The 18,797-nt window shown below is 41.6% G+C and overlaps 1 protein-coding gene and 1 pseudogene across 2 annotated transcripts in view; one reads left to right on the top strand and one right to left on the bottom strand.

The window, feature by feature from the left end:
- Positions 1-18,797, top strand: part of LOC100761790 (probable E3 ubiquitin-protein ligase HERC3) — a 160,068-nt gene that overhangs the window by 116,914 nt on the left and 24,357 nt on the right. For both annotated transcript variants that reach the window (XM_027429738.2, XM_027429739.2), the window contains exons 18-22: positions 962-1,132; positions 2,231-2,374; positions 4,970-5,136; positions 14,516-14,582; positions 15,003-15,085. In XM_027429738.2, the coding sequence (XP_027285539.1) occupies positions 962-1,132; positions 2,231-2,374; positions 4,970-5,136; positions 14,516-14,582; positions 15,003-15,085 (632 nt within the window). The remainder of the gene's footprint in view (positions 1-961; positions 1,133-2,230; positions 2,375-4,969; positions 5,137-14,515; positions 14,583-15,002; positions 15,086-18,797) is intronic.
- Positions 9,470-11,977, bottom strand: LOC118239261 (annotated as a pseudogene).

The following is an 18,797-nucleotide window of genomic DNA, read 5'->3' as shown; positions in this document are numbered from 1 at the left end:
TCTTTTTTTCCTTCCCTGCTTTCTTACATGTTCCAGACATGGACCTAGGCTAATCTGATAGAAGCAGTTTAAATTGAGGTTCCTTCTTCCCAGGTGATGCTAGTTTGTGTCAAATAAAGAAAGAAACAAAGAATAAAACCAATAAACAACAACCAAAAACCCAGTGCAAGATATTCCTGTGGAATGTGGAGTTGACAAGGATTTTTCTCCCATTTTTTCAGCTTTTTAAAGATGTCTGTGCAGCTCATGCATGCTTGGTGCCCAGTGAGGCCAGAAGAGGGAGTCAGATTCCTTGGAACTGAAATCATGTGGATGCTGGATTAAACAAAGTTCCCCTGGAAGAGCAATTCATGCTCTTAACCATTGAGCTGTGACTAGAGAGTCCCTTGACTATCTGCTGATTGTTGTTTTGCTGTGCAGAAACCTTTTCATGCAGTTCCATCAGTGAATTCTTAAGAATCATTTCTTATGAGAATGGTTGGCAGGGTCTGCATTTTGAAGTAGTTTTTTTTACCTACCTTATCCTTTAGTATTTTTCAAGCCTTACATTGAAGTTACTTTGATCTATTTTGAGTTGATCCTTGTACAGGGCTGAGAGATTCGACCTATGTTTTGCTTTTTGTTGTAGTTGTTGGTTTGGTTTTTTTGTTTGTTTTTTGGTTTTTGGTTTTTCGAGACAGGGTTTCTCTGTGGTTTTGGAGGCTGTCCTGGAGCTAGCTCTTGTAGACCAGGCTGGTCTCAAACTCACAGAGATCTGCCTGCCTCTGCCTCCCGAGTGCTGGAATTAAAGGCATGTGCCACTACCTGGCTTATTTCAGCTATTTTTGTTGAGTCCATATTAGAAAGAAGTAGCAAAAAAGTTAAGGTTTTAGAGAAAAGGCAAAATGGACACATAGTCAGCTGTTTCTGGTTCAGAGATTCTCCAGGCTGTACTCAAAATGGTCTGGTTGTTCTATTCCAGGTGGCAGTCAATGGAGCCAACCTGCAGAATGTCTTCATGCTTCTCACCCTGGAGCCTCTGCTGGCCAGAAGCCCCTTCCTGGTCCTTCATGTCCGCAGGAACCACCTTGTTGGAGATGCCCTGAGAGAGCTAAGCATTCATTCTGACATTGACCTGAAGAAGCCTCTCAAAGTGAGCCCCTTCAGAGTACTCCTTGCACCTTCATGAGCATATAGCAGCAGAGATCGTATGCAGATACAGAGGGCAGCCATTCATCACTGGTTTTAAGCTTTTTACATGAATCCAGTCACCTCCTTTTGTTAAGTTACTAGAAAGAACATCTCATTGGAACAGCAGAGCAAATGCTATTGGGTTGTTGAGAGATTCTTGGTCTCTGCTTCTGCTGTCTGTAGTGTGCCTGCTCTAGACTATCGAAAACAGTCATATGAGATGTAATCTTGACAAAATACAGCAATTAAGATTTCACCTAGGAAGACTAGGATGCCCAGGATTTAAGAGACAGAAGGTAAATGAGAAATAGAGAGGTGGATAGGTGGGAAGTCATCTACGAAGCTGTTGGCCTTACAAGTATAGGCAAGTTTATTAATATGTGATTAGTGATAAGGTATCTCTTCCCATAGATTGTGCATTAATGCATAAGACTGCCTCCTATGCTCTAGACTGTGTGAAATGTGGTTTACAGCAGGTATCCTGAGTAATAGATAACACATTATTTGAAGTTGTTTAAAATTAAATGGCTTCCATCTCTGGTGCAAGTCATCTCACAAGTGCTGGTTTCAGAGCCACAGTCTGCAGCAGATTGAACTGATTGTCCCACATTGTTGCCATCTCCAAAATGTCCTCATAAGGACACATGTATACACATATATACAGCTTTAATCCCAGGAGGCTGGAATAGGTGAATGGGAAGCTCACAGCCATTCCTGATAACTTGGATAGATTTATCTCAGAGTTCAGTGTAACAAGGACTAGAAGTGTAGCTGCGTGGGGAGCACTTGAGTCACTCATGTGTGTCTCAGGGAAAGAGGACTTGCTTCCCGTGTGTGTGGTTCCAGTTCAACTACTAGAACTACACAAAAAAAGACTATTGAAAGCCCTAAGAATCCGACTGGTCTGTGTGGTTGTTCTCCCTAGAACTTCTGGTTTTTATTACACACAGCCCCTGTTTTCACTCAGTTATTCTGACAGGGTTCTTGCTTGGTAACATAGTCGAGTCTTTGGTTGGCTTTTGCTTTCCCTGAAGTATCTATTCTGTTTTCATGTTTTGAGGTGATCTTCGATGGGGAAGAAGCAGTAGATGCTGGTGGTGTTACAAAGGAATTCTTTCTTTTGCTGTTGAAAGAACTTTTGAATCCCATTTATGGGATGTTTACCTACTATCAAGACTCACAGCTCTTGTGGTTTTCAGATACAGTAAGTTCGTAACGTCACAATCAAGTACACTGTTTGCACCAAACTTTCTGTTTGTTGTCAGACTAGCCCCTTGGTTTGTAACATTGCAAAATTAACCATTAGCGTACCTAACATAGTCAACCTTCAGGCTGTACCTGCTTTCAAGACTCCTTGTACATTTTGTCAGCCATGAGCCCCAGTGCTGTTTCTAGTAAGTAAAATCTAAGCTATAGTATCCATGGAGGGCAAAAGGAACAGTGTGATAAAAAAAAAAAAAAAAAAAAAAAAAAAAAAAATTAGTTTTAGAGGCTGGAGAGGCTCAGTGGTTAAAAGCACTGGGTACTCTTACATAGGATCCAGGTTTGATTCTAGACATGCAGATGGTGCCTCCCAACCATCCGGAGCTCCACTTGTAGGGGCTGCTTTCTCTGGCTTCCTCAGACACCGGTATACAGAGTCATGCATATAAGCAAAACACCCATACACATGTGTAGATAGAGATTCTGTTCTGCCTGGTGCTGCCACCCTGCAGGCCCCAATAAATACACAGAGACATTTATTATTTAGAAAATGTGTGGCTGATGGTTTAGGCTCCTTACTGGCAAGCTGTCTCTTAATTATTAACCCGTAACTATTAATTTATGTGTTTCTATGTGGCCCTATCTTCCCAGAGAACCCCCAGAGTGTCTTCCAGCCACCACATGGCATTTCAGGGGCTCATTCTCTTCTTCCTCTCCCCAGAATTCTCCTTGTCTGGTAGCCCCGTCTATACTTTCTGCCTGGCTACTGACCAGTCCATGTTTTATTCATCAGCCAATAAGAGAAACATATATACAGAACATCCTCCATCACACATAGCAAAATAAAATAATTGTAAAAGATTAGTGTACCTCTTCCTGTTTTCTGTCATAGAAAAGGATCAAGGTGAGAAAGGGGAGCCCACATGGACCTCCACATGTCTGGGCAGTAGATGCACACTAACCTGGTCAGCTCAGGGGTTGGAGCAGCCCACAGGCCAGTGTTTTCCAATGCTAGATATATTAGTAGGTTCTTTGAGCATTGAGATGAATTAAAATATACCAGGCTACTATGTAGTCTGTGGGCTATGACAGAAGAAATCCTGGATTGCAGATGCCTGAGAATGAGTTAGGGCAAATTAACCCTCAGATACTGGGAACTTTGGCATGGGGATTGCATAAGTCAGGGTTCTCTAGAGAATCAGAACCAATAAGATGAATATGTATTACATAAAAGGTTTATTAGGCTAGGCAGTCAACAGTGGGTGTCTGTTTGAGCTACTCAGTCCTTGAGATGGGGTGCTTCAGCTGTTCAAGTTTGGTGGGAAGGCCTGGAGGATTCCTGGAGACCCCTGCTTTTTTAGTTTACAGTTGAACCAAAGAAGCTGGAGTTTGATGTTAGCAGCAGAAGTAGTAGGCATACTCAACAGGACAGAGCAAGGGCAGGCAATAAGACAACATTGCTTTCTCCTCAGGACTCAGAAAGGTGGGAGGGTCTTTGCTTTCAGCTAACCCTTCCTAGAAATGCCCTTATAGACCCACCCTGAGGTTTGTCTCTTAGTTTATTCCAGCCAGGTTAGCAATCAAGATTCATCATCACAAAAACCCAGAAACACATCCAACTGGGTATCAAATAAGACCTGAGCTTTGGTATCCATGGTCTGGACATCTCTATAGTGCTGCTGGCTAGGCCAACTTTCAACAGCACAGACAAGCAGCACAGGATAGGCTGGCTGCTCTGGAACCAAATACAGAAAAAGTGAAATGGGAGTGATGGGATGATCTTAATAGGATTATGATGGCATAATGGGATCATCCTTTACAAGTAACAAATTTTATCCAAAAGGCCTTAGCGAAAATTTAAAAAGAGAAAGAAAAATGGCTTTTTATTGTAGTGGGCATTGGTAGTCACAACACACACACACACACACACACACACACACACACACACACACACACACACATTCTTTTAATGATGGTAGTTTGTGTCTGAATATGTACACATAGACTTTTACTTTAAAAAAAAATTTAACAGGAGAGCTAAGTTTTAGATGCCATGCTAGAGTTGGGGGTGTGGCTCCATGGTAGAGCACAAATCTAGCATGCATGAGTACCTGAGTTAGATCTCCAACATTGGAGGGGCTCTTATTTCATCCAACCCATGATTACAGGGCTTTTTGGGGCTCCTAGAGTTTTCTCCTTAGTGTTTCATTGTCTTCACTGGTAGTAGCTGTTCACATCTGATGATTTAAATTAAAATTCACTAGTAAAGATTCACTTGATGCACTTAGTAGACACATGTAGCCAGTCAGGGTTGGTGCAGAACAGAACAGTTGCATCATCACAGAACGGGTTCCTGAAGAGCCCTGCTGGAGAGACAAGGAGGCTGTTTCTATACCATCAAAGAGTTCATGTGCTTGACTTTGCACTGTGTCTGTTAACTGTAGCAAACTCTGATCAGGGAACTTTCTCTGCCTCAGAGTGTAAATATAAATATGGGCTTCATTCTAATATACTGGAGCATTTTGAGTGGGTAGTAGAGGATTTCAAGGTCTTCCAACATGATTTCTTTCTAATACATTTGCACGCACCCTAAAAGTGTTTTGTAGAGCGCAACTGGTTTCACTTGATTGGCATAACCTGTGGACTAGCTATCTACAACTCCACTGTGGTTGATCTCCACTTCCCACTGGCTCTCTACAAGAAGCTACTGAATGTAAAGCCTGGCTTGGAAGATTTAAAGGAGCTGTCACCAACTGAAGGAAGGTAAGGAGCTAAAAGTCATGGTGATCGTGTGGGGGTCTGTCTTTTTTGCTGTAGCATAAAAGACATAAAAGGGGAAACAGCATATGTGCAAGTCTGGGTGCATTGAAGCATTGTAGATTATGCAGCACTTGCTTGAATAAAGCATTGCCTGTGTTACTGTATGGACAAGAGAAGAAATTAAAAGAGAGGCCTAAGGCTAGAGAGATGGCTCAGTGGTTAAGAGCATCTGTTGCTCTTTCAGAGAACCTGGGTTTGGTTCCCAGGACCCATGTAGTAGCTCACAGCCATCTGTAACTCCAGTTTCAGGGGACCTAATGCCCTCTTCTGGCCTCCACAGGCACCAGGCATACCCAGACAAACATTGCAGTAAAAACAACCATACACATATAGTAAAGAAATACACTGTTACAAAAGAAAAGGGAGGGGGCATAGCTCCTCAGGAATAAACTCTGGTTTCATTATCCTGTACCACCCTCCCCCCCCCCCAAAAAAAAAAAAAAGAAAAAGAAAGTTTGAGCCTTGTCCTAGTTCAGAGATAACAATGGGGGAGATTATTGAAATAGAGTTTTTCAAAAAGTTTACTGATACAGTGACAGATAATTCATATACATACAGCTGACCCATGTAAAGAATACTTAAAATATACTTGAGTGTATTTAAAGTTGTGTGACTATCACTGTAATCACTTATAGAATATTTTCACCTCCTGAGAAACAACCTGGCACTTGGTTATCTTATCCTTGCTCTCCATAGGTGCACACCAATCTGCCTTCTGCCTCCATCAGTTTGCCTATTCCAGTTTTTGTAGGGAGACACCTTAACCATGCCTCCTAAGGGCTGGCTACAGGTGTGCCTGACCACGCTTGTCAGGTTAGGATGATGCATAATAGGTTTTTAAGGGGCTGCAAGGCACATGGGACCCTTCTCTCTGGCCTGCCTGCCTCTGCCTCCTGAGTGCTGGGATTAAAGGTATGTGCCACCAGCGCCCAGCTGGAAAGTTCTTGTAATCCTGGCCAAAAGCTTATATCAAAGACTAAAGCTATGACATGAAATCTAACTAGTCTAAGTTAAGGAATCACAAACTGGGAAAACTCAACAGGTGTGAAGAGACAACACCGCAGCCAGCTACAGGCTGAGAGCAGTTGGTCAGAAGGGCAGGTCTATGATTGGAACACATGGTCTGGAGGTCTCAGCACATAATTTTGCTTAGGTGCTTTTCCACTCATCCTCTCAAGATTGTCTGGGTTGTAGTACTGGTGGTGTCCATTAAACAACTCATGTTCTCTTCACAATTCTCTCAGGTCCTTACATGTCTCCAGTCCCCACTACAACCCATGTAAAGGTCCAGGTAGGTGGCCCCACCATGGACCTTATGGAATACTCAATTCTTTAAACTACTTAAGTTGACCAAGGACAATTGGTGGGAAAAGGCCCAAGGGGCCAAGGCAGAGAACAGTGTGTTTTTGTTTTTTAAATTTTTGAGACAGGGTCCCATTATGGAGCCCTGGCTGGCCTGGAACTAACTATGCAGACCAAGGTGTCCTTCAGTTCATAGTTATTGCCTCTTGAGTACTGGGACTAAAATTGTGTGCTACCATGCCCACCCACTCTGGATATTTTTTTAAAATGGAATCTTACAGTATTGTCCAATTTGTCTATGTCGCTTGGTATGTTTTCCAGATTTGTCCTGGAAAACAGTGTTTCATTTCTCAGACTGGCAGGTAGCATACCACTGTGCATCACTCTGTTGTCTTCCGTAGCATTGTATGATAGCCCATTGTATGATACTCCCTTGAACACATATATTACATTCCATTTCTCCATTCTTCAGTTGATGAACGCTTGGAGCGTTTCTGTTTTGGAAATATTATGAATAGTGTTGTTGAGAACATTTATATGCAAGTTTTTGTGTAGATATAAACTTTTGTTACTCTGATGTATGCCTAGGAGCAGAACAGCTGATTCATATGCTAATTCCATATTTAGCTTTTTGTGGAACTATCAGAGTGCTTTTCACAGTAGTCAAGCCACATTTTTTTCTTTTTACATATAATAAACCATAGTTTATTTATAGGGCAGGAAAGTGAGAGGGAGAGAAATAGAAGAACAGAGCAAGGCAGAGAGTAAGAAAAAGGAGAGAGAGGTGAACCACTGGAAAGAGAGAGCGTAAGAGAAGAGAGCGTAGGTGGGCAGGGATCTGTCTTTTAAAAGGGGTCCTTTACACCTGCATGCAGATTCAGTTCCCATGGATCCCTGGGCTTACCAGGGTACTGCCTGAGTGGATTGTGCCAGGTAACAGGGGCAGGTCAGCATAATGCCTGAACCTTTCATTCCCACCTTTACTTATTATTAAAAAGGTGGGGTGTTAGACGTGGCAGATTAAGAAATAAGGATGTTGAATTCTCAAGACTGCTTCCTGCTGACATGGGAGGCATTGACCATCTTAGGGGGACCTGAGAAAGCTAGGATGCTGCCACGTCCTGGGTTAGCTGGTTTCTCCATCGCAGTCCAGGCTGTATGGAACTCTGGTACCTCTTTGACCTGGCAAGATGTTGGCAGAGAAGAGGACAAGGCTAAGTTTAGGAAAAATTTTTTTTTCCTTAGGTCCTGGTACTTGAGGGGAGGATTGTAAGATGAGGGAGGGGTTCCCCAGGGGTCCCAAGATAAGGGAAGGGAATCCAGGACCAGGGAAAGATTGAATAATATCTGGAGTGGATCTGACCTGTTTGGATCCAATTCAGCTCCCTGGAACTTACAAGAATCCTTAGAGTTTGTAGAAACGTAAGTATTGGACACATTAGCAGCATATTCATATTAGAAGCAAGTTGGCTGAAAGCATTAACATTTTAAAACTGACAGATATTTTTTCAGACAATGAAACGCACCTTAATCTTGAACTTGTAGTTAGAGAAATCTGGAACATAAAATATCTTTTCCTAAAATCTGTTTTGCTTTAAGCTGGCAAGACTACCAGTCGTCAAAAGCATCAGAGTTCTTGAGAAGGATAAGATTTTACGTGAACTAATGATTAAAGAATAACAGAGACTTGCCAGCAGGCTGCATGGACAGCCACCCCCAAGGTCCTCCATCCATGGTTGTGGGCTGCACGGTATCTGCCTTCTTGCAGGACACCTGCTTTCTTGTTGATAGCATGTGACCTGTGGATTAGGGACTACAGGAAGGCTCGCCTACCGTTGACCCAAGCAACACGGGCAAAGTTGATTCCATGTCCTCTTGTCCATGGTCCAAAGAGGCCTTTGTAGTAGTTGAGGTGAAGGGCAGGGTTGCTCAATTGCCAGTGTTGCCATTTTTGTGGCTGGAGTTTCTTCAGTGCCCACCAGTCTTCTTGAAGGAAATGGGGTGGGGTCAGCAGCTGGCCTATCTCTCTGTTATAAAAAGCTTTATAATAAAACATTTTAAATGCCATATTCTCTGGATCTCTGAGCATGTGAGGGCTGTCTGTCTGTTTAGTATCTCAGCAGTCAAAAATTTGCCTTTAGTTAGAGAAAAATCCCTTTTTGTGATAAAAAGCTGTACCTTTGTAAATGGCTTACAGGATGGACTGAGTGGTATAAATATTTTGTTAATTTGAAATAGACCTTTATGATTTTAAATGTTTACCATCATTTAAAGATACATAGCAATTTAGAAATATGAGACTTAGTACAGTTAAATTTAAGTTGCATATAGAGTTAGCTAAGTATATAGTTAAATTTAAATCACATGTACAGAGACAAGAAGACACATCAGTTGATTTAACAAGACAGAGTAGAAACTGCCAGTGACAAGGCAGGTCCACAGCAGGAAAAACAGGGGACCTTGGAAAGGCACAGTATTCAGTAAACAAGCCATGCACAACAGAGTCAGTGAAAGAAGAAATTAGAGACAAAAATAAAAAAGCATGAAGTCCGGCAGGGTTTGCTGGCACAGGCGGCTGCAGTGGGTGTGCAGTAGAGGTGGGTCACATGGTTAAGATGGGGAGCTCCCAGGTCAGACCACATGGCCAAGATGGCGGCCACCTTAAACACATTTCCGACTGCCAGCAGAAGTGACTTTTTTCTCCATGAGTGAGGCAGAAAAGATGGGTGAAACCAACAGGACACCGGAGTCCAAGAAGCACAACATCCACTGTAGGTCTGGGAAACGAATGCACCCATCTATGGACAGTGCTAGGGTACAAAACCCGAAAGATCCCTCGTGGTAATGAAACTAAAACCTCAAACCTCATTCATGTGGGAAAATGAAAACTAAAAAATCTCTAACAAACAGAAGAGTGAGGGGCATTGCCAGGTGAAAGAAAGTTCCCACAGAGAGGTAGAAGAACTCCTCTCATTTACCTTTTCGCTGGCAGTAACTGGAAAAGGTCCCGTAAATGTATTTCCCATGGGTGAGGCCGAAAAGGGCAGACCGCTCTATCTCGCACGCCCAGCAGAAAGCACGTATGAGACTCAGCAGTCCGAAACTGAAAGGAAGGCTTAATACCAACATGCACTGCTCCGGGAATGGCGTGCCGGACCTGACCCGTGGGAAATGCACCCAACCAGAAGGGTTGTCTTACTGGATTGCCAAGAACAGGCAGATGAGTGGGTTCCAGAGATCCTTAATTTGAAAAGCGGCAAGTTGAAGTTTACAGAGTTCTGGTATCTCAGGCTGCTGCAAGCTGGAGGAAAGGCCAGGAAAAATCGAGAGATGGAAAGTGGGTCATCAGTTCAGATTCTAGGATCCCGAAATTTCCCGTACCCCTGGTGGGAGAGGTTCCGGGGAGGGCCTAAATCAATGTTGGGCTCCAAAAATGTTATTCTTTTGCTTAAATTAGAGATAAGCAAAAGATGAGACTATAGAGAATACATTAACCAGTTTACTATAGGGCGGGAAAGCAAGGGGGAAAGAAATAGAAGAACAGAGCAAGGCAGAGAGGAGAGAGAGAAGCTGACCACTGGAAAGAGAGCATAAGAGAAGAGAGCTCAAGCCACATTTTTGTTACTCTCATTTGAGGGGAGGCGTGAGCTCTTGAGAGCCCCCCTTTTCTTAAGTTTCTCTGTGATGGCACAGCAAACAGTTAAATACAGCTGGCTTGAGAGGGAGGGAGTAGCTTCTTTTTTATGGGAAAAGGTGGAGCAGGGCTGGCAGTGGTACCACACTAGTATAGCATTCCAGAGTCTTAGAGTTCAATCCCAGCACCACAAAACAAGCATAGCTGCCTCCTAGTAATGATCACCCGTAATCCGGAGGCAAGAGAACTAGGAGCTTAACACTAGCCCTCACATCACAGCCAGTTCAAAGCCATACTCTGTCTCAAAACAGTGTATTTACAGATGGTGGGGCAATCCCATTTCTAGAAGGTACCTTAGAAACTTCTTTCACCTTAAGCAATTTTTTTTTTTTTTCTGGCAAGAAAACGTCCTAGTTAGAACTTCAAGGTGCTTGCTTTCATGAATCTGATCCAGGTTATTTCCTGCCACCAGCAAATTGTCTCCCATCATTGCCCCCTTAATCACTCACATTGCCTATGTCCCTTTTGAGAGTTTCCAGCATCATGAGTTTGAGGATAACTTCCTTGTTATGCCATGTACTAAAAACTATGCCATTCATACAGCATTGGTTTTCGTATGCTGGCACTGCCCCAAACATCCCATATTTCTAGATAGGAGATCTTTTGGGGTTTCTTCTTTGTAGTCATGAAATCTGACATCTACTGAGCATCCCATAGTCAATGAGGAATTTCCCAGGACTTGATTTTGGTGTAGAAAATGGACTAGTGAAGATTTCCCAACACCTGACTCTTCCAGTATTGGTGCCTTCAGCTGTTCTGTCTTGCCATTTCCCCGTGATAAATCTTGATAGAATTGCAGGGCTTGATTCTCTGAAGAAAAGTATGAAGTTATATGATAGTTTATATAAATACCGTCTTAGTTAGGGTTTCTATTGCTGTGCAGAGACACTATGACCACAGCAACCCTTAAAAGGAAAACATTTCATTGGGGTGGCTTACATTTTCAGAAGTTCAGTCCATTATGGTGGGAGATGGAAGCATGCAGGCAAATATAGTTGGAGGCCCTTCTAACGCAATGGAGCCACATGGACTTTGTGGCAGGAAAGTGGCTCCAGGATACAATCCTTACTATTGGTGTGATCCCTGTACCTGACACTAGTGTGGATCCCTGCAGGTCTTCCTGCTGGTCTGCACCGAACCACTGGGCCACTAATGGTCATTACCTGGCTCAGCAGAAAGGGCCAGGTAGTTGCGGAGCTCAGAGTGTAGACTCTGCTCAGTAGTATGGTGGCCCTGAAGCAGCCGCTTCATGAAGTACAACTTGCACTGGCGCTGGTGTGTGCCTTGTGGAGCTGGCCCTTGCCAGTAAAGGCCATGTACCAGCCTGACACTTTGCAGGGCCGTGTAGCTGTTCTCCAGTACCATTTCCGTGAACACGCAGTTCTTTCCTTTGCCATTGCTTTTGGCAATTAGCTTCCCCTTCATAATTGTGCAGATGTAGAGACCCACCGTAGCTCCATGGACTCGAACTCTGCTTCCATAGCTATCTGTCTCCACAGTGAGCTTTGTGAAGCTCGGCCATGGCGTTGATGGCCAGGACCTGCACATGCTTCCTGCTGGTGTGACTGTAGAGCTGGAAGGTCTGGATGAGGTGGTGGCTGAACTGATCTGTCACCAGGCTCTGCTCCCTCACATGCTGTGCAAAATTAGGCAAGGACTGGGTTGGAGGCAGAGAACCAGCAAATCCAACAGCAGACAGCTCAGCACAAAGTGGGTGCTCCCTGTGGTGCATGGGATACTATCAGGCGAGGGAACGATGGGGCCAGGAGCACCAAGGCTGGCCAGCATGTTGGGGCGACACCAGCTCACTGGCTATGTGGGATCCTGCAGCTCAGCCTGTCAAGTTTCTGCACCCCCCTCCATGGCCCCCACTTGGACAGCCTGGTGGCTCTGCTGGCTGTAGCGAGCAAGGAGAGGATTCCCCTGCTTGGCTCCCCTGAGTGTCAAACCATCCTCAAGTGAATGTACAAACCTGTCTCAATGGGTTCCAAAATTCTGTGACAGATTTTTGATCATGCTGTCTCTATCAAAAAGCACTAATCCCGAAAATGCTAGACACACACACACACACACACACACACACACACACACACACACACACACACACACACACACACACAGGTCCGCAAAACATTCTCCTTCCCTTCCGAAGGTTTTCACGATGCATCATTATCCTTATCCAGTCTTTCACTGTTAAACTTAAATGGACAATTGAAAACGGCTATGCGCTATCTTTTTGTCTCATATTTACAAATTCTATTTACAAATTTTCACTCCTAAGTTACTCACTGCACCTATACTTTACTTTTTTTGAGCGATCACTTTTCACTTTACAGTTGTGGTGTCCATCATTTTATCATTGTGTTCAAGCCTTAACAGCCAAGACACCATCTGTCAGTTCCCACCTGACTAGTCCAGTCCATGCTTGAAAGAAGGAGTATGGATTGAATACTAAACACCATGATGCTGAATAGCCAAATTTGAGAAGAACAAAAATCTACAAAATCTAAAATTCTGAAAATTTCAGTCTCCAGAGATTAAAACTCCAAAGGGTCAGAAAGATGGATTCTGGGGAACGGCTGGTACTTTATTGATCACGTGTGGTATAGGTGCCTTGTTATAGGCACAATGAGGACCCAGAGAACTGTCTGTGAGGGCATTTCCATAGACTGTGTATGAGATTGAGTGCATCTTTCCATAGCTTCCAATATTGGACATATACATTACTTGAAGACTTCCAAAGTGGTTTTTGTTTTTAATCTTGTGGAACTTTTGCAAATTTGACATGATGAGAGTCTGTTATACTATCACTGGCTTTGTGCATGTGTATAAAAATGTTAAAACTTTCCTTTTTATACATCTGCATTTATTAAAAATAACATTTCTCAATATCTTAGTTCTTTAGGTGATTATATATCTGGTGGTGACTTACTGTAATGTTTAACCATCTTTTCAAAGGATTTAGCTGTTCGTCACTTTAATTTTAGACAGCCACACTTATAAAACTGCAGCTCATACCTACCAAGCATTGCTATTTGTTTCTACAATTTTCATTTTCATGTATTCATTTGGAAATATTTACCTACCAAGCAGTGCTATTTGTTTCTACAGTTTTCTTTTTGATGTATTCATTTGGGAATACTGTTTGTATTTATCTTAACTTGTATCTTTATAGCTGTGACTTGTGTATATTATTTTCCAGTTTTGTGTTTTGAAGTAGTTTTGTAAATTGTGTATTGTGCTGTAATGTTTTCTGAATCTTCCTTTAAAGGTGGAAATAGCTTTAAGAGGCTTTTCTGTTTGTTAGTTTGTTGTGTGTGTGTGTGGGGGGGGGGTGTTTTGTTCTTTTTTATTTTTAGAGATGGGTGTTGGACCAGGAACTGTTACATTCAAAATGGGTGAGACACACACACACACACACACACACACACACTGTCTGAAGAATATGTTAAATTAGTTTTTTTAGAGTTGTATGTGAGATTTTAGACTTTGGGAATTTTAGACATTAGGGATTCTGATATTTGATAATTTCAATATTTGGAATGGTGGTTTGGGGATTAGGTTCTCACCCACCCTTTAGATTCCTATCTGGACGGTGGCGACTGTATTAATGACTTTTCTGTTGGGATATAAGCCGTGAAGAATTTATTTGGACTTAGTTTCAGAGGGCTAATAGTCCATTGTGTCAGGGAAGCATAGCAGCAGACAGCAGAAAGCAGGAACAACAGAGAGCTCACTTAACCCCAACCAGGAACCAGAGAGAACAAACTGAATGAGAATTGTCTTGAAACTTCAGAGCTCCCCCCCACCCCCGTGATACTTCTCCAAGCAAGGCCACGGCTTCTAAACCTTCCCAAACAGTACCACCAAGAGGAGACCAAGTATTCAAACACATGAGCCCATGGAGGCCCATCTCATTTACACCATCACAGTGACTTTGCAGGCCTGTTTTTGTTTGTTTTTATGGCAGGATTATTTTACTAAAGTATATGGGTAAAACCAGCCTATGGAGTCGTTACAGTACCATGTTCTCATGTATATATGTATACACTGAGTAGTGCTAAGGAGGAGCAAATACAAGCCCATGAGACTTAAGTCCATCTGAATTTCATCATCAGTTGAGGAATATGTATTAGCCGGGAAGAGAGCAGTACAGTCTGCTGCCATAATTCTCTAAGGTTTAGGTACATGGCTTTCTGTATTTTGAATTCATGTTCTCTAGACTTTTCTTCTTTAATTTTCTTGGCAAAGACTCTGGACATAATTGACTTAAAACCCCACTGCAACATTTTTGATTTGCTTCTTTTCCTGTTCTTCGATTACCAGGAGTCTTCAAGAACTTCTAGATTACCCGGGTGAAGATGTTGAGGAGACTTTCTGCCTCAATTTCACGGTATGAATTCCTGTATTTGTGAGTGTGGCTGTTCTACATAGTCATTGCCAATCATAATTAACATTAGATTTTAGTCATCCTATCTTGAATTCAGTAAATGTGTTGTGTGGAGGAATTTGTTTATCTGTGCACTTAGGGCAATTACCAAGACATTAATCTTTACTTTTGACTTGTGAAAGCTATTGTTTTCTACAGTTCATGTCCCTTTCTCCTTGATTCCATTCACTGGGAAGTTCATTCCTAAAGATGTTTTTGAGGTGTTGGTGTTTTCTGACTCAGATTTTTATTCTACTCCCTGTTTCCTGTAAAAGTAGTCATTAAATTACATTTTACTCCTAGTTTTCTCTGAGTCACTTGGGTTCTAGAAAGGCAAATTAGTTAACAAAAATGAAAACGCATTCTTTTCTGTGTTAAATGAAGGTGTGCCGAGAAAGCTATGGGGTGATTAAACAGAAGAAGTTGATACCTGGGGGAGACCGAGTGGCCGTGCGCAAGGACAACAGGTTAGTCCTGACCTTGGGGTGCTAGATGGATATTTAGCTGTTTTATTTTCCTGAAGTTTGATGTTTTAGTCCAGGATTGAAATGCTATTTTGATCTTTCTATGGAAAAAGTGTAGAAGGCAATAGAACAAGAACTTAAAGATTGCAGAGAATTTTTAATAGCAGGGCAAGACATGGCTATAATGAGTTTTTCTCTGTCCCTCCTGCCAGCTCTCAAATAACTACATGAAGACTTTATTAATTATGAAAGCTTGGCCTTAACTTAGGCTTGTTTCTAACTAGCTTTTATAACTTAAATTAGCCCATTTCTATTTATCTGTCACATGACTCGTTGCTTTTACCTCTCCTTCTGCATGTCCTGCTTCCTTTGTGTCTTTCTGGTGACTTCCCCCATTTTTCCCAGAGCTCTTTTTGTCTGGAAGTCCTGCATATACCTCCTGCCTAAAAGCTATTGGCCATTTAGCTTTTTATTAAGCCAATCACATTGACACATCTTCACATAGTGTAAAGGAATATTTCATAACATTTCCCCTTTTTGTATAACTAAAAAGAGTAGGTTTCTTTTTCTTTCAGAAAAAAAGGTTTTAACTCTAACATAGTAAAAGAATATACAGTAAGAACAATTATCATATTATCTAAATAAAAAGAGATGGTTTAACTCTTAACATAGTAAAACTATATACAGTAAGAATGATTATCAGGTAAGGATTACATTCACAGTGCCCAGTCCATTTGTTTTTGGCAAATTCAGAGAAAATACTCCCATCATGTGTCTTATCTTGGTGAGTCCAAAGTTTTGTTACCTAATTTACTTTTTATCATAACTTGTATTAGCAACCCAAAACTGGTTTTTTAGACCGCAAAACATTTTTAAATAAACAAATTAAGCTTTTATGTCTCATAAACTTATATACTTTATACCTCTTTTGTGAGTTTCTTTTTTTAATTTGGACTAAGAAAAACTATAAGTATAACTATCTAGTCTTCAGTTCCATCAGAGACCAGAGAAGGAGGTAATAATACCTGAGTAAATGGAAAGTGTAGAGCAAGCAACTTCCAGAACTGTGAGAAATGACAGAAATGCTGGCTGCCTGGAGGTTCCTCTCTAACGTTGGGGCATCCATCTTTGGTCTAGAGGACTAGAACATCTGACAGACTTTTCTGTGAAGCAGGATTTTTGAAGCACTACCCCACATTGTCTTGACAAAGTTTGGTAGTTGCCTTCTTTTGTGTTCTGCTTTGCCCAGTGGCTAACTTTTGCCACAAAGAAAGCAAATTGCATGTGGAGGTTCTTCTGTTCTATGCCCATCATCTTCTCTGAAGTAGATTGGTGCTGTCAGGAGCAGAGGTGTCTCGTTGTCATGAAAAGTCTTGTTACTAAAACATCTTCAATACCATATTCTGGAGCTCTCTGAAGTGTTTGAAGACTGTCTATCTAAAAATACATCTCTGTTTGACCTTGTACACATATATAATATGGCCATAAATTTGATTGTTATAGATGACTAATTGCTATCCTATATCTTTATATTATCCTAAATAGTTTGTAATAATAATAAGAATTAGAAATTTATATTACATTGGTAAATTAGCTGCATAGATACAATACCTTAAACAAGGATAGAAACATATACAGTATAATAAAAATAACCTTAAATTTGTATCAATATACATAAATCCATAACAGTGTAAAATATTTTAGGCTAGTGGTTATTCTAAAGTAGACTCAAGAGTCCACCCTTTTACTCCATCATTTATATACTATACTCCCCCTTTTTTCCTTCAGAAAGAGATCCCTGAATCTAATCTTTGTTTAGCTTTGTCCCTGACCATGACCAATAATAATTTGTAGCCAACACCCCTAAATAATGACAAACATTCATAGTCCCCAAATTACCCAAAACTACCCTCCCCACCTGTTGGGAATGTGGGCATTGTGTTCTCTAGATTGCTTCTTGTTGCTGGGGAAATAGCTTCTTTGGAGGGCCCTGAGAAAATTAAGGTAATGGGCAAGTCCTGGGAGAGCTAGCCATAACATTTGTTGTCCAGTCCAGTCTTTGTGCAATAGGAAATTGCAAGGCTTATCTTGGTCCTGACTGGAATAGTCTGTGAGGCTGAATCATCTCAGCCAGTAGCCATTCTGGATGTAGAACTCTGAGGAAACTTAAACAGAGGCACTCTGGTAGGCTGGATCACCTGGGCCACCCGTTTTCATTGGTATCTGGTCCCCTTGTTCTAACACACAAACTTTCAAAGTTAACATATATATGTGCATTAACAGAAATATGGACTGTGCATTGTACGAAAGCCAGCCATAGATGATTTTGCTTTATGTTTGAGCAGTTAAAATATAAATCACCTATCTTGTAGTTTTTCTAGGTTTATTTCTTTATGTCTGTAGCCTGAATTTTGGGGGTGGGGCAGGGTCTTCCCAGATCAAACTTGATCTCTATCAACCTTGGAGGAATCCACAGCCTTTTGTTTTCTGTGGAAACAAAAGCATAAATAACCTCTTCCCCAAAGGAATGCATTTCTTGACTTCTGTTTTAAAAGTTAAGGCATTCCTAAAGTATCTAGGCTGATTTAATTCAGCACTCCTTGTTACAATCCCTTGTCTCTCAGCAGCTTTAGTTTGCTCGTCAGCAATCAAAAAAATTCAAAGTTAGCAAAATACCATATAGGAACTAGACTCTTTGTGTATTTTCCATCTTTTCATCATGGCTTATCCTTTTTATATGAATATTTCTTTCTTTAAAGACTTTATCTTATGTATTAATTTTTTCAATGACTGTAGCCATTTTCTTTTCTTTTTTAAGCTTACTCACAGTTTTAAACACACTATAACTGTTTAGAGGTCCCCCCTTCCCCCCCTCCCCGCCCCGCCCCCAGTCTGGATCTGTCTTTACTGAGCATCTGTAGCCTTCTCTGATTGTGTGAGGCAAATCTTAAACTGATATGGCAGCTGCTGCATGGCTCAGCTTAGCACATGGTCCTGGCACATGGCCCTGGCATCTGGCTCCACCCTACAGGCAGCAGTCCATAGCTGCATCTTTGTGAGCCTCTGAGCCTACCTGAGAGACTGTGGTCATCAGGAAGTCACATTTAACTTTGTGTTCCAAACTTTTTTTTTAAGCTTTTCAGGTGTTATTTGGATATTGGTGGCCCCACGTTGTCTGCCATGTGTAATAAACCTTCTCTGTCCCACCTGCCAGCTCCAAATAAGCATACAGAGACTTTTATTCATTATGAAAGCTTGGCCTTAGTTTAGGCTTGTTTGTAGCTAGCTTTTCTGTTAATCTACATGTTGTCATGTGGCTCATTGCTTTTACCTCTCTGCCTATGTGTCCTGCTTCCTTTGCATCCTGCTGGCAACTCCCCCTTTCTTCTTCCTAGAGCTCCTTCTATCTGGAAGTCTTGCCTGTGCCTTCTGCCTAGCTGTTGGCTCCTTAGCTTTTTGAGTACAGATTTGCATCTTTATGGCTTTGATTCTAATTCACTAAGTCACATAAACTGTTTGCCTTCAGATATCTCGTTTGTAAAGCAAAGATGATAAAAATTGTCCTGCCTGCCTTATCGGATAGTTGTGAGAATGCAATAATGTATAGGGAGGTATTTTGGAATAAAATAAATGGACAGTACAGGGTTTATCCTATCTAGCAGAAATCCTGGTGCCAAAATGCTATGAAAATAAGCACTGAATAAATAAATGCTAT

Source organism: Cricetulus griseus, chromosome 8 (genome assembly GCF_003668045.3).
Source record: "Cricetulus griseus strain 17A/GY chromosome 8, alternate assembly CriGri-PICRH-1.0, whole genome shotgun sequence".
NCBI lineage: Eukaryota > Metazoa > Chordata > Mammalia > Rodentia > Cricetidae > Cricetulus > Cricetulus griseus.
This window is presented reverse-complemented; position numbering and strand designations above follow the sequence as displayed.